Consider the following 27769-nt stretch of genomic DNA (forward strand, 5'->3'; position numbering starts at 1 on the left):
TGAATACAGCCGTGGTGGATTTGGGGGGCCGCGTCATCGCCCCTCTTACCATCTCCTTTATTCTGGCCACCCCTGCTTTAGAGGACATTTCCAGTAAGAGCCCAGTTTACAAACTTCTCTACCCAGTATTCTGGTTGGACCAGACAAGAGGCAACTTTTAGCGGAAAGAAAGAAGATGAGGAGATTAAAATATTAAAATCTTATTTGATGTGATTTTGCCCTCTCCTGCCGTTTATGAATGTGTCCAATTTTTTTGTTTTTAGGTTTTTTTTTTTTCTTTTCTATGAATTTTTTTTGTAGTTTCTCAGGCAGTCTCCGCTGTAAAAAAAAAACAAAAAAAAACAGTGAGCCGAGTCCCAGAATTGGGTTTTACTCACCCCCTGAATGCTGTCCCAATCCGAACTTCAAAAAAAAAAAACAGAAAAAAACCTATAAATATATAAATATTTTTCTCGATTTGTTCTTGGTCGAGAATTATGCGTTTTTATTTTTGAGTAATAGGTTGTTTTAGTTGGGAAGGAAAGTGGGGGGCATCATTTAGTAACACACATTAAAGCCAGTGCATTGCTGTCTCTTGGGGTGTTTCTGTAGACATGGGACATTTTTGGGGGACACAGCATACCCCCGGAATAAAGTATTTTGATAAAACCTCTCTCTGTTTACTTGGTTTGTTCTGTGTCGTCAGTGTGTGTGTGTAATATATATATATATATATATATATATATATATATATATATATCCCCCCCCAGGCTGATTATTCTCACTAATGGTTTACTATAGGTAAATATTAGCATTTAGCCTTGATTGAAATACTTTACAATATTTTGTTAAAATTTTTTATCATTCATTCTAATGCTGCTAAGCTGAAAAATAATATTCTACAAGAAAAACCCTTTTTACATTTATCTCGCCGTGCCTTCCAGTAGGATACCTTCTAACGATGAAAACGTAGCAAATCTTCCTTACAAACAATGTAACACCGTAATTAACGAAAGGTAATAAAGCCTTCACGTCACCAATCAATCGTTATGGTTACCGCTTCTGCTAATCAATGTTATCAGTATTGGTGAATTCAGCCTCAAAATGGTATATACGGTACGTGTAATATTTTAATTCCGATCCTCTTAAGAAGTTTTATTTAAAAAAAGAAAAAAAATGACTTCTTTAGGAAGTTCATGTAAACTTTTTTTCCATTGCTTTAGGGGTAAGAAAAGCAGGTGATACCTGGGGTTTTTAAATGCAGGCAGGGAATTTTCAAGGTATATTTGTTATATATTTGTTATATATTTGTTATGCTGCATAGATTTAAAGAGACAGGGACCCTTTCTATACACTAGATGTGGAATTTAAACATAAGTAAAGGATTGGCTTAATGACGCCGTACATTCACCACTGGGATTTAATTGGGTACTTGCTCATATAAAATTGAAAAAAATCAATAGATTTAGATTCATAGAATAAGTCTTAAAAAAAAAATAAAAAAAAATGGGGTTAACTCTCTAGATTTAGAGTTTCTTTAATGTTACCAGACTGGTAAATCAACTTTTGATGTTTCTTACTGGAAAGCACATGGTTATGAATTGTTGAAATTACTGTGGATTTTTTTTAATTTTTTTTTTATTGATTTATTTTTTTTAAGTTTTCTTCAGCATCGCTATTTAGCCATTTCCCCCAGACCCTTAACTGTTTAACGCTACGTAGCACGCACATTTAGACAACCAAAGGCGACTTCTTATAAAGAGTTAAAAATAAATAAAAATACAGCGGAAGATTTATAATCAAGCTACTTAAAATAATCTTAATTTTATTGCCGTGGACGTGATGTCTGCTTAGAGAAATTACTTTTATTTTCCTTTCTTGTGTCAAGGTTAATAAGAACGTTGATCAAGTGACCCAGAAGATATAGAAGCAGAGTTTTTGTAATACTTGGGTGTGAAAAGTGGCCTTCTTGCCGTAGCAACTAATTAAAAGTTCTTGCTGATTGGACCTTTTCTGTTGTTGCTATGGCAATGAGACTTCATGTGAAATTCTGCCCCGAGAATTGCGTCTTAAACACGGCCCTCTGCGTCTCTTAGACTTTTAAGGAGGAAAGATCTAGAATGGTCTAGAAGACCAACGACTGTCGCGTTGGGATGCGGTCTGTTTCTGCTTCCTCCTTGTTGTGAAGAATAATGTATGTCTCGGGTCATAGAGACAAAGCTTGGGAATCATGGGAATTGTAGTCTCACAATGCCTATTGGAAAAGCATGCCAAGACACGTGGGCTAAAGGTGCTCCACCTTGAAACAAGCAGGGCGGTGGACAGGGCTTGATTCCAGGTCTTGATTCCAGGTCTTGATAAGAAAAATGAATACAGTCATAAAAGCCCAATAAAAACGGTTACATCTTCTTTGCATTACATCATCATCTGCGTTGATCCAATAAACGGCTATCAGCTTGGACAGAATCAGTTCAAGACTGTAGATCCAGGGGTTCGTTTTATAGGATTGTATCCTGGGATGTGGTTGACCTGACCCTGGTTGTCAAACACATGATGTCATTTGTGTTACTTTATAGCGATGTTTTATCTGGCCACTTATTGTGGTTATAATTTAACAATAAACATGGAAACTTTTCACAGAGACTGGAAAATTTAATGCAAGTGGAGGGCGTTCTATGATGATAAATATAATAATAAACAACATCATAAAATGTAAAAACAAACCGTTCAGCTTCCCATATTTCCATACAGTAACACTGAACCTTGAAGGTTTGGAACAGGGAAAAAGACTTATTCTTATTCAGTTTATGGGGCATCCCCTGGATACTTCTAAAATTATTAATTATATTATTAATGTAGATTCTTCGATTTTTGTCTGTTTATAAATCGAGATTTTATTAATGAGTGGCGAGCACACTTGCACATGTTCACCACTTGGTGGCGCTGCTGCTACCAAAGGGTAGACAGAGGGTACATCTCTTCTAGGTCAATACAACAGGTCTTTAGTATTGATTTATGGGGAAAAAAAACCCAATCAGCGGCTATAAATCTAGAACTAGATGTTTTTATGAATGAATTCCAAACTTGCTTGTTAGGTAGTTTTTCTTGTGATCACAAACTCTCCTGCTAGCCGGAAATAATAATAATTTAAAAAAAAAGGTTCTTGGGGCAGCCATTTTTCTTGCCGTCTACAGAAATGCTTATTTATATATTGTACTGTGCTGCGGAATATGACGGCGCTATATCAGTCAGTAGTTAAAGAGAACTGAATAATTGTTTTAGGTATTTAGGCTACATCTTTTTCTAATGCCATGAAGTTTTAAGCACAATATGATTACTACGAAGGATAATAATTTGCATATGGGGCAGGCAACAGGACTCCATATACCCACGTATAGAAAAATCACCCCCAGCATTACCAGATGGTAATGGTTTCTTACTTAACTTTAAAGTGGTGTCAAACGGGTTAAACTCGCACAGGTGGTTGGCGCTGTAACTATGCCTAGAAAGTAGGTCATAAATAACTTTTATAATTAGACGGTCTGGCAATCAGTAATATCTAATATTATGTTATCCATTGGCTAAGCCAACGTACTGGAAGGGGTTAAAGGCGGTAATAAATTATACACTCCAATAGGGTTAAAGTAAAAACTGCCATGCATGTCTCGGTCTTCTTCAGGAGGGTGGCAGATGCATGGAACGGTCTTCCAGCAGATATGGTACTGCACGTGGTAGGCATTTGGGCTGTAATGAACATTAGGCAAGGACCAAGTGATGACCGAGTTCTCTCAGCACCGAGAAAAGGGCCGACAAGATCGCTCACAGGGCTCTTATCTGCCCCCTGCTGTAGAAACAACTCATCTGAATGACATGCCCTGGAATGTGCAGTTATTTAAAAATCACAGCTGGATGCATTACAAATACACAAAGTAAACAGCCGGCGCGGCTCGTGTGCCTGAGAGCTGACATCGCAGGTAATCTGCTCAGACGAGGAAGAGATGGAATTTTGTTTCCTCGTACGTAAAGTCCTAGCTCCTCCCCGACAATGCAAATGGACTTTCCAGCAGGGCAATATATAAAGTGAGCACCGCTGAGCAGTTACAACTTGGCACTGAAGTGGAATACACAACAAGAGTAATCGGATCCACACAACGAGACTAATCGGATCCACACAACAAGAATAATCGGAGCCACACAACGAGACTAATCGGATCCACACAACGAGACCAATCGGATCCACACAACGAGAATAATCGGATCCACACAACGAGAGTAATCAGATCCACACAACGAGAGTAATCAGATCCACACAAGCAGACAAGCCAGCCATGGAGATGATGCTTCCAATGGTAAGAACCTTTTCTGTGGACACATTCTGATAGAACGTCTCAAAACTCTTTGGAACGTTACTTCTTTCGACAAAAGGTTCCGTTTGAAAATATTTGGAGGGGGGGGTTGTTTAAAAAAAATCAAACCTGTTTCTCTGTGGAATAACAAAACTTGCAAGATGTGACGTGTTGGTGGCATTTATAATACGGAAAGGCAAAAGAACATCAAGGTCTTCTTCTTTAGTTGGTGGACAAAAATGGGTTCCAAAAAAGTGGTCATCGGAATTTCCTGGTGATGGGAAGAAGATTAAGGGGATTGTAAAGAGACTTAAGATTTATCAAATCTAGATGTTAACAAAGTTTCTCTTTTTTTGTTTCAGTGGGCCTTATGCATCTTGGCCATCATGTCCATGAATCTCTGCGATGCCTCAAAGGGTGCCAAGATGCACCACCAGGTTGACCATCACCAACACAATCTCCACCGATGCCTTTCCGAGCAGGAAGAGGTAACGCCAGAGATCATAAGAAAATTCACAGGGAGGAACGTGTCCTGGAACAACTATATAGCCGTGAAACTGGTTCCTCACCTGGAGAACGTCGAGGCGAAGAATAAGAGAAGACGCAAGAGGTCGCAGGAAAAAGAATGCCCCGTCCAGGAATTTCTGCAAAGCGGCCACGACGACCAATATGCCAAGCGTTCCCTCTCGCCATGGTCCTACCAGTAAGTGCAAGTTCTGCTAGCTCTTTGTAAAGTCCGGTTATAATATATCTTTTTAACCAGAAATGGTTGGGTTTTTAAAAAAAAACCTATATATATAAATAAAATGAAAAATCTGTTAATTGTGACACTGAATAATATGTAAGGGTTATAAATCTTTTCATAAATAAGCGGGTAAGAGGGATTTAAACGCATGCTGGCGAGAGATGTGACAGCGGGTGAAAATTTATCTTATAAAGGAACACCGGCCGTTTCTGTGTACTACCCAGTTTTTATCTGGTAAGATAAGAGCCACTTGGGGGGCATCTTTTTTGCCCATGCCGGAAGCCCAGACCAATGGCGCATATCAACCTGTGGCAATTACCAGTTACAGCTAACACAACCAGACACCCTTTAGGCAAACGACGGTTACCCAGAAGCCTAATGATCTCGCTTTTCTTCTAGCATTGACTACGATGAGAACCGGTACCCACAGAAGCTGGCATTTGCCCGCTGCCTATGCACCGGGTGCATCGACGCCCGTTCCGTTAAAGAGACCTTCACCCTGAACTCAGTGGCCATCCACCAGACCATGATGGTCCTGCGCAGGAAGCCCTGCCCGAATAACGAGTCGAGCTACACCTTTAAATTGGACTACATCAAAGTCCCGGTGGGATGCACGTGCGTGCGGCCGCGGAGGAGCTACCAGCAGTAACACGAGTAGGAAGCAAGAATACTCCCATGGAGCCCTCATTCTGGCGCTTACTCTTCCTGACCTGTGACTATGTCACACCGAGTATTGTTTGTTCTAGAACATTTCTGATTTTATTTAATTTGTGAGATAAAGTTTATATTGTGTTTATAACATTGGGTCTGTGGTAAATCAGCCCCCTGTTAACATTATCATGTATTTAGAATAATATTTTATTTCCATTTCCAAGAAAGCTCCCCAAAATATATATATATTATATATTTATTACTATTTATTTATTACTATATATATATATATATTAATTACTATATATATATTTATTACTGGGCATGGATTCTAACAGCTTCTAAGGTGCTATACGTATATTGGAATCTAGCTTATTTTCCCCCATTTCCTATTTCCTATATACATGACATTGAATGGCACACTCCTGGCCTTAAATCCTGAAAGCTTATTCTATAACGCTATAATATAGCGCTTTGTTGGAAAAATAATATTTATTCTAAAAAAAGATGTCTTTGGTGGAAAGGGTTTAACTACAAAAAAAAACAAAAAACGATGCGATTGCTCTATTTTTTTGTGATATTTATGTTATTTAATGTAATATGAAGAAAAATATTTATTTAACTAATATTTAAAAATTGTTATTATTATTAATGTTATTGTTAATGTTATTGTTATTATTATTATTGTTATTTATTTTGTGATATTGTTGAGAAAAAAAATAAATATTTTGATTAATTTTATCTTTGTTATTTGTTATTTTTACAAACATCTGCCCATCTTTCCTGCTGTAACGACTCGAACCTTAATCAGTCGTCTGTCTCTTCTTAGATTCAGGAGCCTTATGCCTACGCCAATGCATGTTTAATCCCCTCAATGTATTACCCCATAACCACTTCCGCTGGGAAGTTGTTCCACTTATCTACCACCGTCTCAGTAATGTAAAACTTCCGTACAGTGCATCCAAGCCTCTGACCCTCCAGTTTTTTCTCTTTTTCTAACAAGAACAACCACGAAGCGGGGAGCGGATCGCACTTGCCCTTCATAAGGTATTACAATTAAGACAACTTTTTCTAGACGGCAGTTGTTGCAGGTCCTTATTCCCCCCCGATTTTGTCCAAGTTCTCTATGTCATTCGGGCACAAAACCTTTAATAAAATGATAAGTTTTGGCCCAGCAGGCAATTGCCCAGCGGTTGCCACAGGGCCCCTGAGTGGTTAGGGGCCCCGACTCTCAGGGTCCCTGAATGGTGGGGATCCCAACCCACAGGACCCCCGAGTGTTAGGAGCCCCGAGTCCCCATTCTGTAGTAGTAGTAGCACCGCCAGTGCTGCCTGTGAGTGATGTGAGGGGCTCCTCTCTCCCAGTGCCCATCCGCACTCAGACATGAGAGTGGGAGGGGCTTTGGGGTACAGCGTGGGCTCTCATTGGCTGTTCAGCTTCCTACTTCCTTCCCTTTCCTTTCCCTACATTTTTGAGCCGCAGGCTGCGCAGGAGCTCGTACACCGCTGAGGAGGGCAACGGCCGACCACAACTCCAGGTCAGTTAAGAGGAGCTTAAGCGCCCTGTTTTTTCACCCCAGTGCGGTGTGGTAATATTATGCTGTGTCCAGCAACGTGTTAATAGTATTATATCAACATAAAGATGGAGGAATGGAGCGGAATCCGATATAAACATTTTCAAACAATTTAAAATCTAAGAGGAATCCGTTTAAAATAATAATAATCTGTGTCATTTAATAATAAATGCGCGATGCTACATTGTAACAAAACAAGCAAAACACTCGGTACATATACAGCTGTACGTCGCTTATTTCACGCCTAAAACAGAACAAAAGGCAAAAATATCACAATACCAAAAGAATTTCCCCCAAATAGAAAGGAAACAAATGCTACATAAAGTGCCATATTTAAAATTAAAACTTTCATGCATTTTCAAAGATTTATTACATTCTAAAATGGATGACTGGACACCTGCGGCCACTCAGGAGTTTAGAATTTATATATATTGAGTCTTACAAAATCTCATATATACATATATGTTTATATATATATTATGTAGTTTTATATAGAGAGAGAGAGATATTGTGTATATAAAGATATATATTATGTAGATATAGATATACATTATGTATATATATATAGATATATATATAGAGAGAGAGAGAGAGAGAGATATTATGTAGATATTGATATATATTATGTAGATGTAGAGATATATATATATATAATGTAGCTGTAGATATATATATATATATATAATGTAGATATATATATATATTATGTATATGTGTATATATATATATATAGATAGATAATTATGTAGATATAGATATTGATATATATGATGTAGATATATAGATATATATTATGTAGATGTATATATAGATGTTGATTGATATATATTATATAGATGTAGATATATATGTATATATTATATTATGTAGATATAGATATATATATATTATGTAGATTTAGATATATATATATTATGTAGATGTAGATATAGATAGATATTATGTAGATATATATATATATACACATAATATCTATCTATCTATATATATAGATATAGATATTATGTAGATGTAGATATATTGATATATATTATGTAGATATAGATAGATATGTAAATATAGATAGATATGATGTGATGTAGATAGATATTAATAGATATATTATGTAGATATAGATAGATATATATTATGTAGATGTAGATATATATATATATATACACATGATGTAGATATATATATATATATATATATATAATAAAGATGTAAATATAGATATATTATGTAGATATAGATATATATATGTATATATTATAAAGATGTAGATATAGATATATTATGTATATATATATATATATATTTAATGTAGAGATATATATATATATTATGTAGATATAGATAGATATATATTACGTAGATGTAGATATATATATATTATGTAGATGTAGCTATAGATATATATATATTATGAAGATGTAGCTATAGATATATAATGTAGATATAGATATATAGATTTATATTATATTATGTAGATGTGTATATATATATATATATAATGTGTATATATATATTATATAGATATATATACAGTATATTATGTAGATATATATATTATATAGATATCGATATTGATATATATATTATGTGTGTATATATATATATATATATATATATCTATAATATAGATATATATATATATACAGTATATTATGTAGATATATGAGATATCCTAAGAATAATTAGATAAACCAACCAGGTATTTGTTGGATTTGCTTAGTTTTACACCTAGTTGCTCAACTAATTTGGGAAATTTGGGAAACGGGCTGAATCAGCAATATTCACGGTTCAGTAGACGCAGAGAAATCGAATTTTATTCATCGAGTCACGAGTCACAGTTTCATGGCGGTGTAAACAATGTTATGATAGAAAAGGATTTTAGTGGCCGGGGCAAATATTACATCCCTAATGTTATTAAGTGGCTTAAAGTGCAATAGTAGCTGGTGATACAATCCTGATGACGTCACAAGGTAATGGGGAGCGGTTGGAACCCAGGTGTGGAGCTAATGTTACATCATCACTGCTCTTCCCTCTATGGTGAAATGTAACAATATTCTCTTTGGGTGCTTCCTGTATTGCAGGATGTTTATAAAATAAATATGCAATAAAAAGTTTGGGTGCAATGACTTTATCCTGCCTTATGCGGCAGCTGAACAGCACGACACCCACATTATTCTACCATGTGATGGATAAAGGACATCATCCTACTAAGTCACTTGCTGCCATGGGCATGCGCAGAAGGGGGTTAGAGGGGGCACTTGTCCTCCTGGACACCCACATCTCACTAATACCCCAAAAGCCAATAATAAAGAATGAAAGAATATAGCCCAATATAAAGTGATTTTAACAAAGTATGTAGAACATGAGGCCATCCTATAAAAGTAGAGGTTTAGATGTTTATATGTAATTTAAGGAAGATTTTCATTACTGAGAGGGTGGAAGATAAGTGGAACAGCCTTCTAGCAGAAGTGGTAGAAGCTAATCCAGTGAGGGATTTGAAACATGCATGGGATAGGCATTCAAACACAGTCCTTAATGTGAATGCGAAACGTGAATAGAAATAATAGTCCCATCCAATAAAAAAGGTGGGTGATCCTAAAAGGGCATCCTGAGAAACCCACCTACTGGCGAGTCCCGGTAACGCATGCTGGCGGGCCCCGGTAACGCATGCTGGCGGGTCCCGGTTAAGCATGCTGACGAGCCCCGGTAATGCATGCTGGCGAGTCCCGGTAAGGCATGCTGGCGGGTCCCGGTAACGCATGCTGACGAGCCCCGGTAAGGCATGCTGACGAGCCCCGGTAACGCATGCTGGCGAGTCCCGGTAACGCATGCTGGCGGTAACGCATGCTGGCGGGTCCCGGTAATGCATGCTGGCGAGTCCCGGTAACGCATGCTGACGAGCCCCGGTAACGCATGCTGGCGAGCCCCGGTAATGCATGCTGGCGAGTCCCGGTAAGGCATGCCGACATCCAACCGAAGTCTAGCGGAGAAACTCTGTACCTGGGCAGCGCAGTGCTTCCCTCTGGTGGCCACGTCTGGGAGTGCGAACAGCACACCATTATGATTACAATGCGCATTATTTGGTTATACTAGAAATACTACTAAATAAACCAAACCAAAAAAAGTAAGGGGTGTCAGGAATGCCATAAGGGAAAACAATGTCACATCGCAAGAGCTTACAGCAAAGCAGCTATACACCTTTCTGCTCCTCGGGCTGTAATATTTAAAATGTCTTTTTCTTATTATTTATTAATAATAATAATAATTATTATTATTGATTTTAAAATAAAACAGTTGGGATACAAGCCCCGACACAAAAATGTTTGTGCCCAGTGGCGACTCTAGAAACAATATATAGGGGGGGCACACAAGATACCACAGTCAAACTGGGGGGGCAGTCATAATTTCCACCATTAAATCATACCACTGAGAATATATATATATATTGCCAAAAGTAATGTGCTATGGAATGATACTTTTGTTATTGGACTAACATAATACTTGATCATTCAACATGGGAAGCCTGAAGCCACAATTTAGTGCGACTAATCCTTGAAATAAATATAGCATAAATGGCCTTGAATGTTTTGTCCCCTGAAGTCACTACAACTTCAGGAGGGTATTTTATCTCTGGATAAATATAAATTAAATAATTACAACTGTAAGTTAAGTGCCAGGAAACAGATAACCAAACACACACACCAACACAGGCTCTGTCACACCAACACCCAGACACACACATCAGGACAGGCACTGCCACACTGACACGCAAACACACACCCCAGGACAGGCTCTGCCACACCGACACCCAAACACACACCAGTACAGGCTCCCACACCCACACACACAAAGGACAGGCTCTTCCATACGGACACCCAAACACACACACAGGACAGGCTCTGCCACACCCACATCCAAACACACACCCCAGGACAGGCTCTGCCACACCAACACCTATACGCACACACACCCCAGGACAGGCTCTGGTACACTTATAACCAAAAACACACAAACAGCAGGACACAATCTACGTCACTGACGGATGGATTTTTCACACTGCATTGTTGTTTATACCCCCTTAGTGTTTTTGACCCTTGTGTATTGATGCCCCAGCCAGCACCCTTTTAGTATAGATTAATGTGGTGCCCCCACACCCTTGTATAATCCCCTCCAGTCACCACTATTTGTATTAATGCCCCAGCAAGCCCCTCCCTTTATTACTGATTTATGTGACGGCCCATCACATATACGCGTTAGACATGCATTTTTATCTACATAATGAGTACTTATGTCTTTGAAGTAAAGACTATGATTGAAACACGATTTCAAAATTACAGCTGAACTGGCAGTTTCGTTAATATTAGACCCTGCTGCCGATATATATATATAAATATTGGATCCTGCTGCTGATATATATATAAATATTAGCCCCAGTTGCCAATATATATTAATATTAGTCCCTGCAGCCTATATATATATATATATATATATATATATATATATATATATATATCTTAGACCCTGCTGCCGATAGCAGGCATAGATCAACACATTAACACACAAACCCAGCTTTGCATGTATAGATCAACTGAAATTAACTTGTGATCTCAGCACTGAAGGTATATATCAAATCAACAGAATCAGACATACAAATCCTGTATTTGCAGGTATACAATAACAATATATAAAACGTAGCATTGCAGGTATAGATCAAATAAATACATGGAAACAGCATTGCAGGTATTATCCTGTTTGCTCGATTATAAGACGACCCCCCAAAATCAGAATATTAATTTAGGGGAAAAAAAGAAAAAGTCTGAATATAAGACTAGCCAATAGGAAAAAAGTTTTACCAGTAAATGTTAATTCATGTAAACTATTTTTTTAATAAAAGCTATGATTGAGAAAAATATTTTGTTTTTAATTCCTTTTATTTTCCAACCTGCCCCCAGTTATGCACATCTGCCCCCAGGCTTGTCACTCTGCCCCATAAATGCCTTAAACCCCTATATGCCACTGGGCCCCATGATATGCCTTTTAACCCTCTAAATGCCACTGGGCCCCATGATATGCCTTTTAACCCTCTAAATGCCACTGTGCCCCATTATATGCCTTTTGACCCCCTATGTGCCACTCTGCCTCCAGACATGCCTTATACCCCTATATGCCACTCTGGCATTTAGGGGGTTAAAAGGAAAATTATGGGGCAGTGTGGCATATAGGTAGGTATTAGGCATTTCAGGAGGCAGAGTGGCGTATAGAGGGTTAAAAGGCATTTCTGGAGGCAGAGTGGCATTAAGGGGGTTAAAAGGCATTTCGTAGAGCACTCTGCTTACAGAAATGCCTTATGCCCCCCATTTAACACTCCCGCCAGGGCCGGACTGGGACTGAAAAGCAGCCCTGGAAACATTTGGAGAGCAGCCCCATATAGTTTATCTCGCGATTGAGCTCTTATACCCACACGCACCCCTTATACATACCCGAGTCACACTATTTGCCGTACAAATAACTATAAAACATTCTTTTTATCATATTATTTGTATTAAAATACCAGAAAGCAAAACTGTTAAAAGGCCCTAATAAATGAAATATATTACACATAATGGAATCAAAACATTTACTACTGCAAACATTTTTAGATTGAGACATTTTTTTTTGTTGTTTTTATTTCCTTTTATTTGCCAACCTGCCAACAGCCCCTTCTACCCCCTTTGTATTTTCTTTTGCACAGAGCCCCATGTCAAGGAGCTTTCAATTACTTAAGTTAATAGAACCTGATTAAGTTAGTAGAATCTGATGTCTTTTCGTATTGCAGGGTACATCCAGAAAACAAACGCAGATCAATTCTGGTGGAGTGCCAGACATCTGCCCCAGGCTTGCCACTCTGCCCCCTTTTAACTCCCTATATACCCCTCTGCCTCCAGAAATGCCTTATACCCCCTATATGCCACTCTGCCATATAGGGTGTTAAAAGGCATTTATAGAGGCAGAGTGGCATATAGGGGGTTAAAAGGCATTTATAGAGGCAGAGTGGCATATAGGGGGTTAAAAGGCATTTATAGAGGCAGAGTGGCATATAGGGGGTTAAAAGGCATACCATGGGGCACTCCAGAAAAGCCTTATACCTTCCTATATGCCACTCTGCCCCATGATATGCATTTTAACCTCCTATATGCCACTTTGCCTCCAGAAATGCCTTGTAGCCCCTATATGCCACTCTGACTCCAGAAATGCCTTATACCCCTATATGCCACTCTGGCATTTAGGGGGTTAAAAGGCATATCATGGAACAGAGTGGCATATAGGGGTATAAGGCATTTCTGGAAGGAGAGTGGCATATAAGGGGCATAAGGCATATCAGGGAGGCAGAGTGGCATATGGGGGGCATAAGGCTTTTATATAAAAAAATATTATACAGTTTGTTAAAAAAAATAAATTTGTTTATTTACCTTCTACTTCTTCCACTTTGGGGCTTTTTCATCCTGGCCTCCGTCCTCTGGTAGCTGCAGGCCGCCGTTTTCTATGTGGACAGGATGTCAGTGACAGGACATCCGGTGCTCCAGCAGTCTGAGTGTGAGGGGGCGGAGCTTTCACCCCTCACGCTCCTCCCATCACTATGCGGCCATCAGATTAATGGAAATTTAATCGAAACGGCCGCTGGGTGCTGACACCGCCGGCCGGAGCTACTTTAATTCTTTTTTTTTAAAATTGAATATGCCGGATCGTCTTGCCATATAAAGTAAAATAAAAAAAGTATTAAAGTAGCTCCGGCCGGCGGTGTCAGCACGCATCGGCCGTTTCGATTAAATTTCCATTAATCTGATGGCCGCATAGTGATGGGAGCAACATGAGGGGTGAAAGGTCCGTGCGAGGGGGCGGGGCTTTCACCCCTCACGCTGCTCCCATCAGTAGGCGGCCATCGCACACGGCCGCTGAGTGCTGATGCCGCCGGCCGGCGTTGCTTTAATACTTTAATTAAAAAAGAATTGAAGTAGCGCCGGCCGTTTAGATTAGATTTCGGGCAGCCGCCCGGCCTACGAATCTGCCGGCCCACCGGGAAATTTCGAAAACACCGGCCCTGTCTCCCGCCCTCCTCCAAACTTACCGGTGCTTCTGACTCCCGGTGTGTTGTCCATCGCGCAGACCTTCCCCGGCTGTCAGAGAGAATTCCCCTGTGAGTGCCATCTTGCCCTTCCACAATTATACATCTATCATACACACATACTCATTAACTCATGCTCTCCCTCATTCAGACAATGCATCCATACATTAATTCATACTCACTCATTAACATGTACCCCTTCTGCCTCCCTTATCTCTTTCTACCCCTTCTCCCTCCCTTATCACTTTCTACCCCTTCTCCCTCCCTTATCACTTTCTACCCCTTCTCCCTCCCTTATCACTTTCTAACCCCTCTCCCTCCTCTTTTCCTACTCACCCCCTTTGTATTTCACTCACCTTTAAAGTCCTGCGGCGGGAGAAAGAGGCTTCTGTCTTCCTTCTCTGCCGCGGCGCGCGCTGCTTCACTTCAGAGCGCCGGATATGATGTCATATACCGGCGCTCAGTATGGAAACGCCGGCACCGTAGCGGATGTAGAGGCCTCGTGGAGGAGAGTGAGGGGGCCGAGCGGTTGCTAGGCGCCCCTCTCTCTCCTCCGCGTCCTGGGCAATCCGCTGGATGGTTCCAAATTCGGTGGGGGTGCAACGACGCCACTGAAATTGTGCCTATATATGCTGTATAGTTTCAACAATATAGTTTCCATTCTCATCCACTGGTGCCAATGAAATCTGCACATATTTATCCACGTTGCAGGTGTTATATATATATATATATATATATGTAGAAGGACAGGTATCAAAGTAACTTTGGCACATGAGCAACGTGACCTCCAAACCCAGGAGCAGATCTATACCCCAGATATTCCAACCAGGGTGGGAGTACATAACGCGGATACACCAAAGATTCTACGGAACTGTTCTCCATGAAGCAAAGTAGGTATGCGCCTTGTGTGCCGGTATATTGTGGGAGGCAAATGGCAGGGGCCACGATATACCCCAATGTAATGTGCTCAGGCTGCCCCTATTGCCTATGTTGTTTTTTTTTTTTTATACAGGTAGCAAGCACCCCCCCCCCCCCGGCAACGCTTAGTTTCCATGTATATTAACACTTATGGGTCAAATAATTGCTTATTTTCTAAATCAAGTAGCTTGATAGTTCTTTAGTAAAGTTCCTTATTTCTACTGAAAGTGAAAGGAAACAGACATTTCTTAACGGGTCACAATCATTTCCTCGGCTGGCTCTCCTCCAGCCTCCGTTACACAGAAGCCACGCGCGACGTGCTAAATCACCATGCTCTCGTAAATAACCTTATCCCAGAGTTTACTGATATGAATCGACGGCAATGCTTTTACATGCCAGTTTTCTTGGTGATTTCCAATTAAAAAGAACGTATTGTGTACCTGAACGCACGCCGCTGCAACGAGCCAGCAATAGGTGAGACGCGTTGGGGGGGTCGTTGTTATAATGAGAACCTTTCATCCCGGTGTTATCAGAATATGCACCAGGAGCCACGGTTCAATAACATGTATTTAAGAAATACCTAGTCCACACTTTTTCCTCTTAAAAAGAGACCTTGGGTCTCCCGTTCCATTATTGTATTATTGGATATCACACAGAGGTTTATGCAACACTTTTATTATTTAAGCAGCTTGTAGCACATATATAAATTGTTTGCATTCCGTTCAGCGACATTAATAAGGTGCGGGTTACACTCCCTTCTACAAGGTGTCGATGTCGGGTGACTATTCTGACCTTCAACCATGCTTATAGTTCAACATTTGAGCCAGGAAGATTACTCTCGTTGTGATGACATGTAACAAGGCCCCCCTGTACACACAGTGTGTGTTCCTCGGCGGGATATTATTGAGCGACCACAAGATGTGCGATGGGTTATGTTTGATGGGATCAGAGGTACCTGGAAGCGGCATTCACACAGGTTTACGTGTTGTGGCACGGTCAACTTTTTGCAAGCTTCTGTAACAATATAGGCAATAAATGCGCATGGACAGGAGGGAATTTTGAGGTAAAGAGGTAAATGTTAACACAAAAAACTTTCTAACCCTGGCTCGCTGATAATATGTAAGAAATCTAGAGCTTGGATGACATCAGAGTCCATCCTTGTTTCGTGTTTTTTGGACACCAAACTGTCAAAATGTCGCACTTCTGTCGTCTTTTCAAGGCACTTAGAGAAAGCAGGTGAGATACAGTAACAAGTCGCTTGGATTATCCACCAAGTTCTTTTGGTCCTACATCATAATGTCTCGTGGACACGTCTAGAAGGGTGAAGGACCTTCTGCCAAAATGGACCAAGCTCTTGGAGAACGTCATACTTCATCGCTAACAGGAATGGGGTTGGTGTAGCCTCCACCCGAAGAATCCTCTTCCACCTGCTTCCTCCTCGCCTCTGGAGGTGGACGGGGAGGAGGATTTTCAGGAGGCCGTTTGATCGTTTCAGCAACCCTTGGTTTTGACGGGGGTTTCAGTTCGATCGGACACCACTCCTCCCCTCGAAGAGCAGCCTGTAAGCAATTCAAAATATATTTACTCCAATCCCATGTTAACGCTTCATTGAAAGCACGAGGAGCCAAAAGCGTCAATGAGGAATTTCATAGACTGTGAAGGTACGGGCAGCTCGGTACTCACCAGGAAATAGATGATGCTGGCTATACCGAGACACACGGTGCCTAAAATCGTGGCCAGGATGAATCCTCCAGGTACCGCCAGACTGTCGGACAAACAAATATTAACCCCGTTCAGTTACCAGGACTACCAAGACATTCACATATCTGCGGCTATGGGTCAGTATACATCAAGGTCATGCATCCAACACAAGTATAACATCTTCATTGCCTTTGAGGGCCATCAAGGCAAACATGAAGACACAACAAAGCAAAATGTAGCACTGTCTAAGGAAGCTTGTGTTAAATGGGTAAGACCCAACAGCATGGAGGCTTTTTCCCCCTCTTAGAGGGTGCACAAACATACCCTGCGTGTAGGACGGCGCGGACATAGTAATTACGGGTGAGGGGCCCAAACACCTTCAGAACCGAGGTCATGCACTTCTGGCCGCTGTGGAAGAAAATACACACAGTTATTCATAGAAGATACGAGATACGAAGTTAAACAATGTATCTGCTTCGTATGAAGATCTCCTCTCCATGTTTAACACAACAGAAGTCCTCATTACCATCGCTCTATCGTGGATCCCTTCTTTCTCTTGCTTCGGGGGTACTCCAAAAGGGTGACGAAGACTCCTGCCGCTCTTGGAGAAGAAGTTAAGGATCTATATTGATTCGACTCCTAAGCGTTTCAGCTAATACTGATTTCATTGTCTCTGGAGTCCGCAGACCGTTTGCTCGCAAAGTCCCTTTCACCTCCATTCCTAGCACTCTACTGCCGATCCTGCGAGGCGAGTCTCTCAAATGCCTTCTGAGCCATTGAGAGACATTGACAGTATTCACAAAGGCCTAATGAATGACTGTTAGAGGAAGAATAATTACAAGGCGCGCGAGAGGGAATTCCAGAGCCAAAGAGCAAAGCATTGATTACAAGATGTTGGAACTTCCAAGGAAGGTAAGTAAAGCAAGAGAATTATTTCCTTATAATAAAAAATATCATCTGCGCCACATCAGGCATCAGAAGGGTTGAAAGACACAGAGCTCTTACAAAAGACGCCACGGGCTGTGTCCTGTTTATACGATGCTAATACTAAACCGGAGAGTCTTGTAGCAGAATTCCTCTGGCTCGGTGGAACACGATGGGGTACTTAACACAATATTAATAAAGGATACATCGCGTATGCACCAAATTCCCAGCCTTTAAACTGTCCGGCAACCGCTACAATGCCTCCGGTCATCAGAACTGCCAAAAAAAAGACAAGCGTTACAATGATATACTCAGCTGCAGGTTCTAGCCCGCAAAGCGTGCAATCTAACCATCGCTGGACCATTAACCTAACATTAGGTTACAGAAGAAGCCTGCTTGTGTGTGGGATCTCACAGAGGAGTTCTAAACAAAGAGCAAAAGTTGTGCAAAGGGATAAAAAAAAGGGTGTAATCACCATAGCAACAATAGAACGTTTCTTCACCGGCAAAGGTTTTGTTTTTTTTTACAGAACCTTATGCTTCCAGTAAAGTGAAGTAACGGGGTCAGGAAATTGCTTCAATCTCTCCCCACTTCCTTTGTGAAAGGCAATCTAGCTGCCCTCTTGCACATCTGAAGTTGCCCAAATAACAGCCACTTGCTGGAGCGTGACCACAAGACACCACTTAACCCCTACTAAACCACAGAGCAAGCGGCAAGCCATTGTTTCCACATTTATTTTCTATTTTTCTTAAAACAGAACTTTGTTTTTCCGTCTGTAAAAAAGAAAAATATTTAACATATAATTCGTGGGTTTTGTTACTATTAATGTCTAAATAATACATTTAAATGTGTACTGTTATTACATGTGAGCTGTTATATATTATTACCCGATTAACTGTGAAATGCATATACAGTATGCTGGGGTCAGGGTGGCGTCGTGCCGTTGTTCCCTTTTTGTTCCCCACCCGTAGCCCAAATGTATGTCTAAAACATTCTAGAACTAAAAACAAACCGGCTGCCATGTTTATTAATAATTTTGGTAAAATCTACATCAGAGAACCTTCTAGATGTTTCCCAGACACAGTTATCCTCAGCAGAACTTGGTCAAGCAATACATCCAGCTTGGAGAGAGAGGGGATGTGAACGGGGGGGGGGGGGGGGTTATTATCTAAAGGCCATCATCTAAAACTAGAGGTCAGCGGTTCAGATGAAATGTAAGGAAGTTTTACTTTACTGAGAGGTTGGTAGATAAGTGGAGCAGCCTCCCAGCAGAAGTGGTAGAGTGTAATACAGTGAGGGGATAGACGTACGGCTCCTGAATCTAAGACGAGACCAACGTCTGATTAAGGTTTGAGTTTTTACAGCAGGAGAGACTAGACGGGGGCCGAATGGGGCCGATCTGCCTTGTAATTCTGTTGTCGCGGTGATAATGCCTGCTGATTCTGTTTACAATGTATACGACTGTTTCGTAAAGTATTTTAGCCATTGTTGTCATTTTTACTCTGTTATTATTTAGAATACAATGTTGTACCCATTATTACACCAATAACAGATGCCAAACGTTAGGATCTGAAACAGAGCCGAAATTCCATCTTTTAAAACAGAAATATTTGGTCCCATCCCTGCTGGAGGACGGTTCCGGGTCTGCGCGTAATAACATAATGTGTAGCTATAAACAAAATGCAAATATAACGTAGGGTAATTATCGGGTAGATGGTTACTTCCTGATCTCACTTCCTCATACCGACGAATATTAATATTGCGTTAGGACTAATCGTTCCTGAAACATAACAATTTCTTCTAATAATAGGAGGAGGATCGTATGGGGATCCCCAAACCTTGGCTAGCTGAGGATTGTAGGAGTTGCGTTCAACAACAGGTATATTGGAAGAGTAAAGGAAAAACGAATGATTACATATTAATCTCCCCAGTTTGTGACCCTAAGGGAACGGACAAACCCAGCAGGTATCCCTTCTAGAATCTGGAATGGTTTCCAGGGCTTTAAGCAGGTAACTCTGTCACATACAGCTAGTTCGCTGAACGCAGGGAAAAGAAAGGGAAAAAGTTAATACTCACTCAGTCCGGACGCCAAGGCCTGCTCGTTGGCCCACATCGCCCACTCTATCTGCCCCATACTGGCTGCCCCAGGGATGCAGACCAGGTTAGGACTCTCTAGCAGAACTGACAACTCGCACTGAGACTAAACTATGTGACTTCCTGATACACGGAGCGATGTCATATACGAAACGGCCCTCCCCGTAAAGGCTTGCCTTCCTATTTTTCCCTCCCCACTTCCCTTCCCTCTCTGAAAAAGATCTGCCCTACTCTCCTCCTACCCCGTCCAGGGCTGCCCTCCCCTCTTCTCTCACACAAAGGTGCCTGAGCACTACCCCAAGCAGCAGACTCGCACCCTGCTCCCCAACCAAAGCTGAACGGTTACGTTTTACTGTAATCTCAATTTTTTGGGGTGGTTTCGGGATAATACATAATGCCAAGTAACGTTAAAACCACCGCGGCCGGGCACAATGCATTTATCATCATCCCTGGTCATAAACCCCAACCAGCTCTGCTGGACATCTGGGCTTTAAACATGAATGGCGATCACACAGACGCTCCTGAATCTACTGGATCTACCGCAAATCCAGAGATTAACACAGAGATAAGTATCAGTCCGTGCCATCATTCCTGTCGTATTGTCCAAACACACGTAGCTTTTCGGATACCATAAGATATGTGCTTTAAATAAAGATATGCTGGCATAATGTAGAATAGACACTAGAACAAGAGGACAAGCTTGGTGGAAAGCAGCGGCCAGTTTAATTCCCTGAGAAGCATTTGTTACAGAAAACACACTGGAGGTACAGCTGCCCTCGTATTGACCTGTTGGAGAAAGCCGATGACCTACAGATGTCGGAATGTGTAGATATTAGATCGTTAGGAATATAAGTGCCGTATCACAATAAAAAAAGGTCACAGCGGGCCTGGGGTTGGCTTGTTACAAAATAGTCCTTTGAGATCATTGTCTCAGACGCTTTGTGTTGGCAGTCCATCGGGACCCAGCAGATCCAGGCTGACATCTTGAGATTCAACAGGTCCGGGACCCGGCTGAAAAAAAAAAACGTTATGTATTCAGCAATGAATGGACTTTTTCGGTTTCTTTAGATCCCGTCGTTGATCCTTCAGAAAGATCAGGTACCTGCGTAACAATCATATATCGGACTCCTCCTGGACACGGATCACATTCAACTGCAGACAGCAGTTCCTGAGAGAGCGGGGCTTCGTCCACCGGCAAGCCTTTCAGGAACCTACAGACAGCGGATTACAAATAATCATCAGGAGGAAGCAGGCAGAAGAGAGGAAACAACACGGAGGAGAACAAGGAACTCCACAAGACTTTAGTTCTGTTTGCTTTGGCGTTTCGTCAAATTGTATTGTTAATATAACGTACGGGTCTCCATTGGACTCCGGTGGGAAACAGCGTTTCACAACCTCCACAAACTCATCGACCGTTGGTTCTAAAGCGAAGATGACGGCGTTGGGACCCGCGTCGAAACTGTACGCAACCTGCGAGAGAAGAAAACGGCATGGAATCTTTGACAACAGAGCATGGAAACATTTGGTTCTCCGATACTACGTATACAATCAGACACAAACGGCTTCTCCCGAGGTGGGATTTCTCCTACCTTGGTCTGTCCGTAGTAAGCGTTGTATCTGTGTACAAGGTGGATAATCCTCTGTGAGACTTGGTTTAGGTAGAAGATAGGTGGGAAGGTGTCCAGACATGTGGCATGGAATTGGTTACTGTCCTTCATAGTCAACTGGCCAAAGGACTCAAAATCCTTTTTTCTGATGGATTCTATCATTTCTTCCATCCGTCCAGGAACCACAGACTCGGCACGGAGCTGGGGAAGAGGACGCGTGTGTTTCATGTAAACAGGCAGGCTTCGTTAGCAGTGTTTTTTACATGAGTAGCAGAAGATCTCTCGGACGTTACCTTCAGCAGGGGGCTCGTCTTCACGCTTGTCTGCATCCCGGCTGTGCTGCCTACATGCTTCTTCTCCGCACTCGCCTGAAACAAACACGCCGTCATTCGCTACTAAAGAATTGCACAGAAAGGAGCCTTCACAAGAAGGACAGACGTTACGGACCAATGTTTCATGTGATTTAGGGACCGTAGGCAGTTCTTCTAGTGCAGTACAGTAGGTGACCAAAACATTAACTCCTTGATCATTTATCGGCCAACGAGCCAATATACAGACAGATTCTGGGGTATCTATGAGACTATGACCTCAGGCGATGATGGATCGCAGGCTTGCTGCCAGTTACATTGTGTTTCTCTTCCAATGTTTCTTACCACCAGGATCAAAATGCGAAGCTCAGGCCAGTGACTTTCTGCCTCCACCTGCTGGGCTAGGCTGTCCTTCCCGTCCTCTTTCTCTCCCATTATCCACTGTACAAATCCTCCATACATACTCCTGCAGGCGCTGCCCGACCCCTGCCGTGCGATCTCAGACAGCTCCCCCTCCACTCCGTACAGCTTTGCCAGGGTGTACACTGAAGGCCAATAAGGATGACACAGAAGTGGGAGAAGTCAGTGACGTTAAGGAAGGAATGAGCTGCCAAGCTTACAGGCATTTGAGTAGAAGGTGGCATGTTTTATTGGTATGGAAGCTGATACTAGTAGCATGAGCGTCTGTCGACAAGAGGGTCAGGCAAAGACCTCATCTAGTATTTGAGGCACCTTGTTACAGAGAGCGATTCCTCACCCAGGCAGGCGTATCCGGCAGCGGACGATGCCAGCCCGGCCGCTGTCGGGAAGTTGTTGACGGAACATATGTGAACCTTGTAGTTTAGGATCCTGGACACCGAGTCGTCTTCGGCATCACTTCTTCTTTTCCTGGCCAGTCGACGAACTGAAAAACAAAAAAAAAATGAATTGGACCCTTTCCTGTCCGACAAAAAAGAACAGAAAGAAAAGGGACATTCACAGAATGCGGTCTATGATCCTTTATCTTCACATTTGAAAAAGCTGTTCCGTTATCTTGTATCTTTCAAAGCCTTTTGTATCCCGCGGGTACCCCGGCAGCGCATGCAGTAACACTCACTTTCCCTTAAACAGGATTGCAGACGAGGGTGGTTGATGTTGTCCTCTTTACCGTTCAGCCAGATCCGATCCTCCGTGAAATCCCGACTTGCTGCAATCGACGTAGTAGTTTTCAGCTGAAATAAAAAGTGAAAGCTCTGGATTAAGCTACTTTCTTTAAGAATGTAAAGTACCATGGAGGTAGAACGATGGGGATATGTGGGTGTTTGGAATGCTTTGTTCTAGTTTTATCCTCTCCACAAATAATTCTAAGCTGGAGGACCTCGACGGCAATGAAGACCCTGAAGATATATCAAACCTGATCTTGATTCAAAGTGACGCTCAGGGAGGAGTTAATTGGCAAAATAAGCTCTTCGTTCCTCTTGCCCCCTAAAGGAAACAAAAACGAGGAGCAGGTTATGACCGTTCTATGACTTGGGTCGGATGCTATAGGTTGCCTTCGTATAGAACAGTTCTGGGGTAAAGTTCTGAATGTAGAGTAGTCACCTTGGCCACCAACAGAATCTTCCTGCTAGATGTTGCACATATATCACTTTTAATGTATACATTTCACATTGTAAGGGATGGTATGACCCGGCCGGGGCTCGTATACTCACAGTATTTGATGACAGCTATGTTAACAGGCGCGGTACAAGTCGCCTTCTTCATGGTTGGATCCTAGAGTTTCCCTAAAAGCTAAAAAGACTTCTTAATGAGTGTATCGGGGACCGACTCAGAGCTGCTCCCTGTTCACACCTTTAATCACCCTAATTATTAGGATTCATACACAGCTACTGATTATATCATATTGGAACAACATCAGAACAATCCTCACGCAACATCTAGCCCAGTGAGATCAGAACCACACAGACAGCAACTAGCACAGTGACATCAGAACACTATACAGTGTAACAAATGACATCAGAGCAACACACACAGGACTTAGCACAGTGACATCAGAACAACATATGACATCTAAACAACTCACACACAGTGCCAGTGACATCAGAACCACACACAGCACCTAGCACAGTGACATCAGAACAACATACAGTGTGATATGACATCAGAATTTACACACAGCACCTTTTCCAGTGACATCATTAAATATCTGTACCTATGTCATGATGCATATAACATCAACATTAATGCCCTCATACACATCTTAAGCCACAGCCATGCCACATACAGAGAGCCCATGCACAGGATATACTCAGTACAGCTATATCATTACCTGCTGCTCTGTCAGTGTGCCCACTGCTTTCTCCTGCTTGTGTGTAGAAGCACAACCTGCTGCCTGCCAGCCTCAGCACATCAGCTTCTGCCTTCCTATTGGACCCGGCACACCAGCTGCTTCCAGGGTGACCAACCACTGCTCAGGTCCCGCCTCTTCCCCGCCCTCTCCTCACCAGCGAGCCAGTCAGGCTCATCGGAAGACTGAAGCCTGAGAGGCCACCGGAACCAAAGTGTAGCTAGGAACTAAAAGATCAGCAGTGCCTGTTCCCTCCAGGAACAATTTAGCAGAGACACCTGCAATGGGATTTAATCTGGAGCTGCACGTGGTATTGAAACCAAAACAACTCCCGCTGATTATTATGAAAATATTTATATAAAAGATTAATGATAACAATAACAGCAATAATGATACTTGCTATATACTTTATGTTTAACCCCTTCTTTACTGGGGATAAACAACCAAAAAAATCCAGGTTTTTAGTTATATAAATAAATATCTACCTTTTTGATTTTTGCTGCATTATACATCATATTTTCAAGGACAGACAGGATTTCTTCTGATGCCACTTTTAGCTGTATAGTCTAACATTTAGTATAAATAATATACCAAAAAATGAAAAAAAAAAGTGCCACATTTTGTGTATGATTTTGGTATGGTAGCTGACCAAAAACATTAAGTGAATTGAGTTTGGAAATACATTATATGTCAAAAATTGCTATATCTGTGTGGCAATTTTAAGGCAAATTTCATTTTTATATTTATTTAGTATGTGATTTGCAGGGTTGGTAGCTGATTGTGGCACAATATATGATACATTTTATACTATTAACTATAGATCAGCCGGAAACGTGTTGGCAATCATTTTTTACCTTTTTTTTTTTTAACCTTTGATAAAATTGATTGCTTCCTAGGGCAACTATCATTTTTTAAACTTTTTTTTTTAACCTTTGATAAAATTGATTGCTTCCTAGGGCAACTATCATTTTTTTAACTTAATTTTTTTTTTTTTTTTTTTAACTTTTTTGAGGTTGCTGATCAGTCTTTGACCGATCAGCAGCACTCACTCTCTGTAAATGAACGTGAAGCGGCCTGGGGAGAGTTAATGGCGGTCCCTGCACCAAAAACCATAGGGTAGCAGTGTGCACCAAGGCCTAAACCACTCCTTTCTTGATGACATTTCATGCCGTCATGATATGTTTTTAAGGGGTTAAAGCATAATAATAATAATTATTATATTATTATCATATTCTAATTTAAATGCCCTAAATATGTTTACTGTTTAATTAGCCTGTAGTTCTACGAAATGTAAAAGGGTTGTTTTTAAGATACCCTTAATAATAATAATAATAATAATAATACAAATGTAACTAATGCGTGATGTGCAAAAATACAAATATATTTAATGCATAAATATATTAACATTTTGGAAAAAACCTTAAGTAATGTACCTAAAAGTGTCTGCCTCGGAAGTCAAGTTTCTTTCTTAAACTTCTAATAATGTTACTGGACGTGAGGGCTTTATATAAGCCTGTCAAGATCCCAATTATCTTATGGTTGCATTAAAATAAAGATTGCGTAACGGCAACTATATGTAACTAGGGCGTCAGGCCAAAAGAACTTTGGGAACAATCAATTTAGAATTAATCTGCATTTTTAATTTGTATTTATTTAACAATACTCTTGATATATGTAGTCCTTGCTGAAATCACACGGCACCCTTAATCTACACACGTTCTATACATACACCGTATCCTACAGTAGCTGTGAATTACCTTTAGATGGCGCTGCGATCCTTCGGGCTTGCGCTCTCGTGGTTCATGTTTCTGTCTCCCACGCAATGTCCGTGGGATCAGCTCCTGGAGGTTTAATAACATCCATTAAAACCACTTCTGTTTGATTGAAAGCTGTGATTATCTTTCGCATTTATACGTATAACAGATTGAACAAATTTTATTGCATTTATTTCTACAAAGGATCTGTATTTCCGACCAAAAAAATTAACTATTTCTCCTGCGTCTGAAAAATAACACTTTGAACAACAGAGACACATTACATTTAGGGTCTCGCCTTTATAAAATCTATAATAATCTATAAAAGGCATGAAATATGAAGTTCCAAGCCGACTTAAGGGGTAGATTTTTAGAAAAGTTTCACTATTTACCCCAGTGAGTATGCATAGCTCTGTATAGCTTTCATGGCTCCGACACTCTTCGCATTCGTAGGTTGCGTTGTGAGAAATCCCCCTAACCCCATCTGTTTGGGGTCTATACTACGGTGCCGTTTGTTGGGAAACGGGAACATTGTGTCATCTGCCTGTTCTGTCACAACCTGGGATCACGTAATGTCATCTTCATGCTTCACCTTCAGCATCCTCAACAAGCAGGACACTTGAGAAAGTCAACACAAAAAGTCTTTAAGACGAAGCAGGTGGCAGGAGCCTTGGCCGTCACACACCCTCAAGCCCATAACTTCTAGACACTTCTGAATCTTAGAATGTTGAATGTTAGGAGACACAAAAAGGAATCGTAGTTGCACCAAAATGGGACTTGTCAGCACTGGTCAAAGCGCCGCAGCAAGCTCAGAATTTACCATGTGGGTCATTTCTAGGTAAGGCGATAGTGGTTTATTGTGATACACCCAATAACTATCGTTCCTTTAATCCTAGCTCCTACCGCTTCAAGGGCCGTCGTATAAATGTAGCCTTCATCACGATCATTGGATACATCTATTGGCCTTGGCGACAGTGTTCTACAACACTTACACTATATGGACAAAAGTATTGGGACACACTTCTAACTTATTGAATTCAGGTGTTTCAATCAGACCCATTTCTACAGGTTAATAAATCAAGCACCTCGCTATTCAACCCGCATTTACAAACATTTGAGAAGAAAATGGGTCGTTCTGAAGAGCTCGGTGAATTCTAGCGTGGTGCTGTCATAGGATGCACCTTTGCCATAAGTCAGTTCATGAAATTTCATCCCTGCTAGATGTTCCACGATCAGCTGTTTTTGGTATTATTAGAAGTTCTAAACTTCCACTGGAATTCATATCGGCACAAAAACTGTGCGTCGGGAGCTTCATGGAACGGGTTTCCACTGCCGACGGCTGCATGCAAGCCTCACGTCACCAAGTGCACTGATCGAGTGTCGTAAAGCACAGCGCCACTGGACTCTGATGAATCGCACTTCTCTGGGAGTCTGATGGGAGAGTCTGGGTTTGGTGGATGCCTGGAGAACGTTACCTGTCTGACTGCATTGTGCCAACGGTGAAGTTTGGTGGGGAGGGATAATGGTCTGGGGCTGTTTTTCAGGGTTTGGAGCTCTTACTTCCAGTGAAGGGGGATCTTAATGCTGCAGAATACCAAGACATTTTGGACAATTCTCTCCTTCCAACTTTGTGGGGACAGTTTGGGCGAAGGCCCTTGTCTATTCCAGCGTGACTGCGCCCCAGCGCACAAAGCAAGGTCCATAAAGACATGATTGGAGGAGCCCCGACCTCAACCCCTATCGAACA

The 27769-nt window shown here is 41.4% G+C and overlaps 3 protein-coding genes across 3 annotated transcripts; 1 reads left to right on the forward strand and 2 right to left on the reverse strand.

Annotated features, from left to right (window-relative positions):
- Positions 1–4307: 4307 nt before the first annotated feature.
- LOC149299268 (interleukin-17C-like) lies at positions 4308–5719 on the forward strand. Its single transcript, XM_089486688.1, has 3 exons — positions 4308–4328; positions 4688–5028; positions 5470–5719. The coding sequence occupies exons 1-3, from the start codon at positions 4308–4310 to the stop codon at positions 5717–5719; spliced, it is 612 nt and encodes a 203-aa protein (XP_089342814.1).
- A 10953-nt stretch (positions 5720–16672) lies between these two features.
- On the reverse strand, positions 16673–20067 carry LOC149299269 (cytochrome b-245 light chain-like). The gene is made up of 6 exons (XM_089486538.1): positions 20010–20067; positions 18140–18209; positions 17536–17610; positions 17334–17417; positions 16992–17073; positions 16673–16867 (listed from the first exon to the last, which is right to left on the reverse strand). Exons 1-6 carry the CDS (start codon positions 20065–20067, stop codon positions 16673–16675), a joined length of 564 nt encoding a protein of 187 aa, XP_089342664.1.
- Positions 20068–20957: 890 nt separating this feature from the next.
- Positions 20958–27212, reverse strand: LOC149299270 (diphosphomevalonate decarboxylase-like). The gene is made up of 11 exons (XM_089486310.1): positions 27189–27212; positions 23634–23679; positions 23336–23406; positions 23039–23153; positions 22700–22846; positions 22288–22487; positions 21928–22002; positions 21617–21835; positions 21382–21497; positions 21130–21238; positions 20958–21038 (listed from the first exon to the last, which is right to left on the reverse strand). The coding sequence occupies exons 1-11, from the start codon at positions 27210–27212 to the stop codon at positions 20958–20960; spliced, it is 1203 nt and encodes a 400-aa protein (XP_089342436.1).
- Between the last annotated feature and the right edge of the window lie 557 nt (positions 27213–27769).

The sequence above is a fragment of the Sceloporus occidentalis genome, unplaced genomic scaffold (assembly GCF_023333645.1).
Source record: "Sceloporus occidentalis isolate IW3139 unplaced genomic scaffold, rSceOcc1.0.p SCAF_29, whole genome shotgun sequence".
NCBI lineage: Eukaryota > Metazoa > Chordata > Lepidosauria > Squamata > Phrynosomatidae > Sceloporus > Sceloporus occidentalis.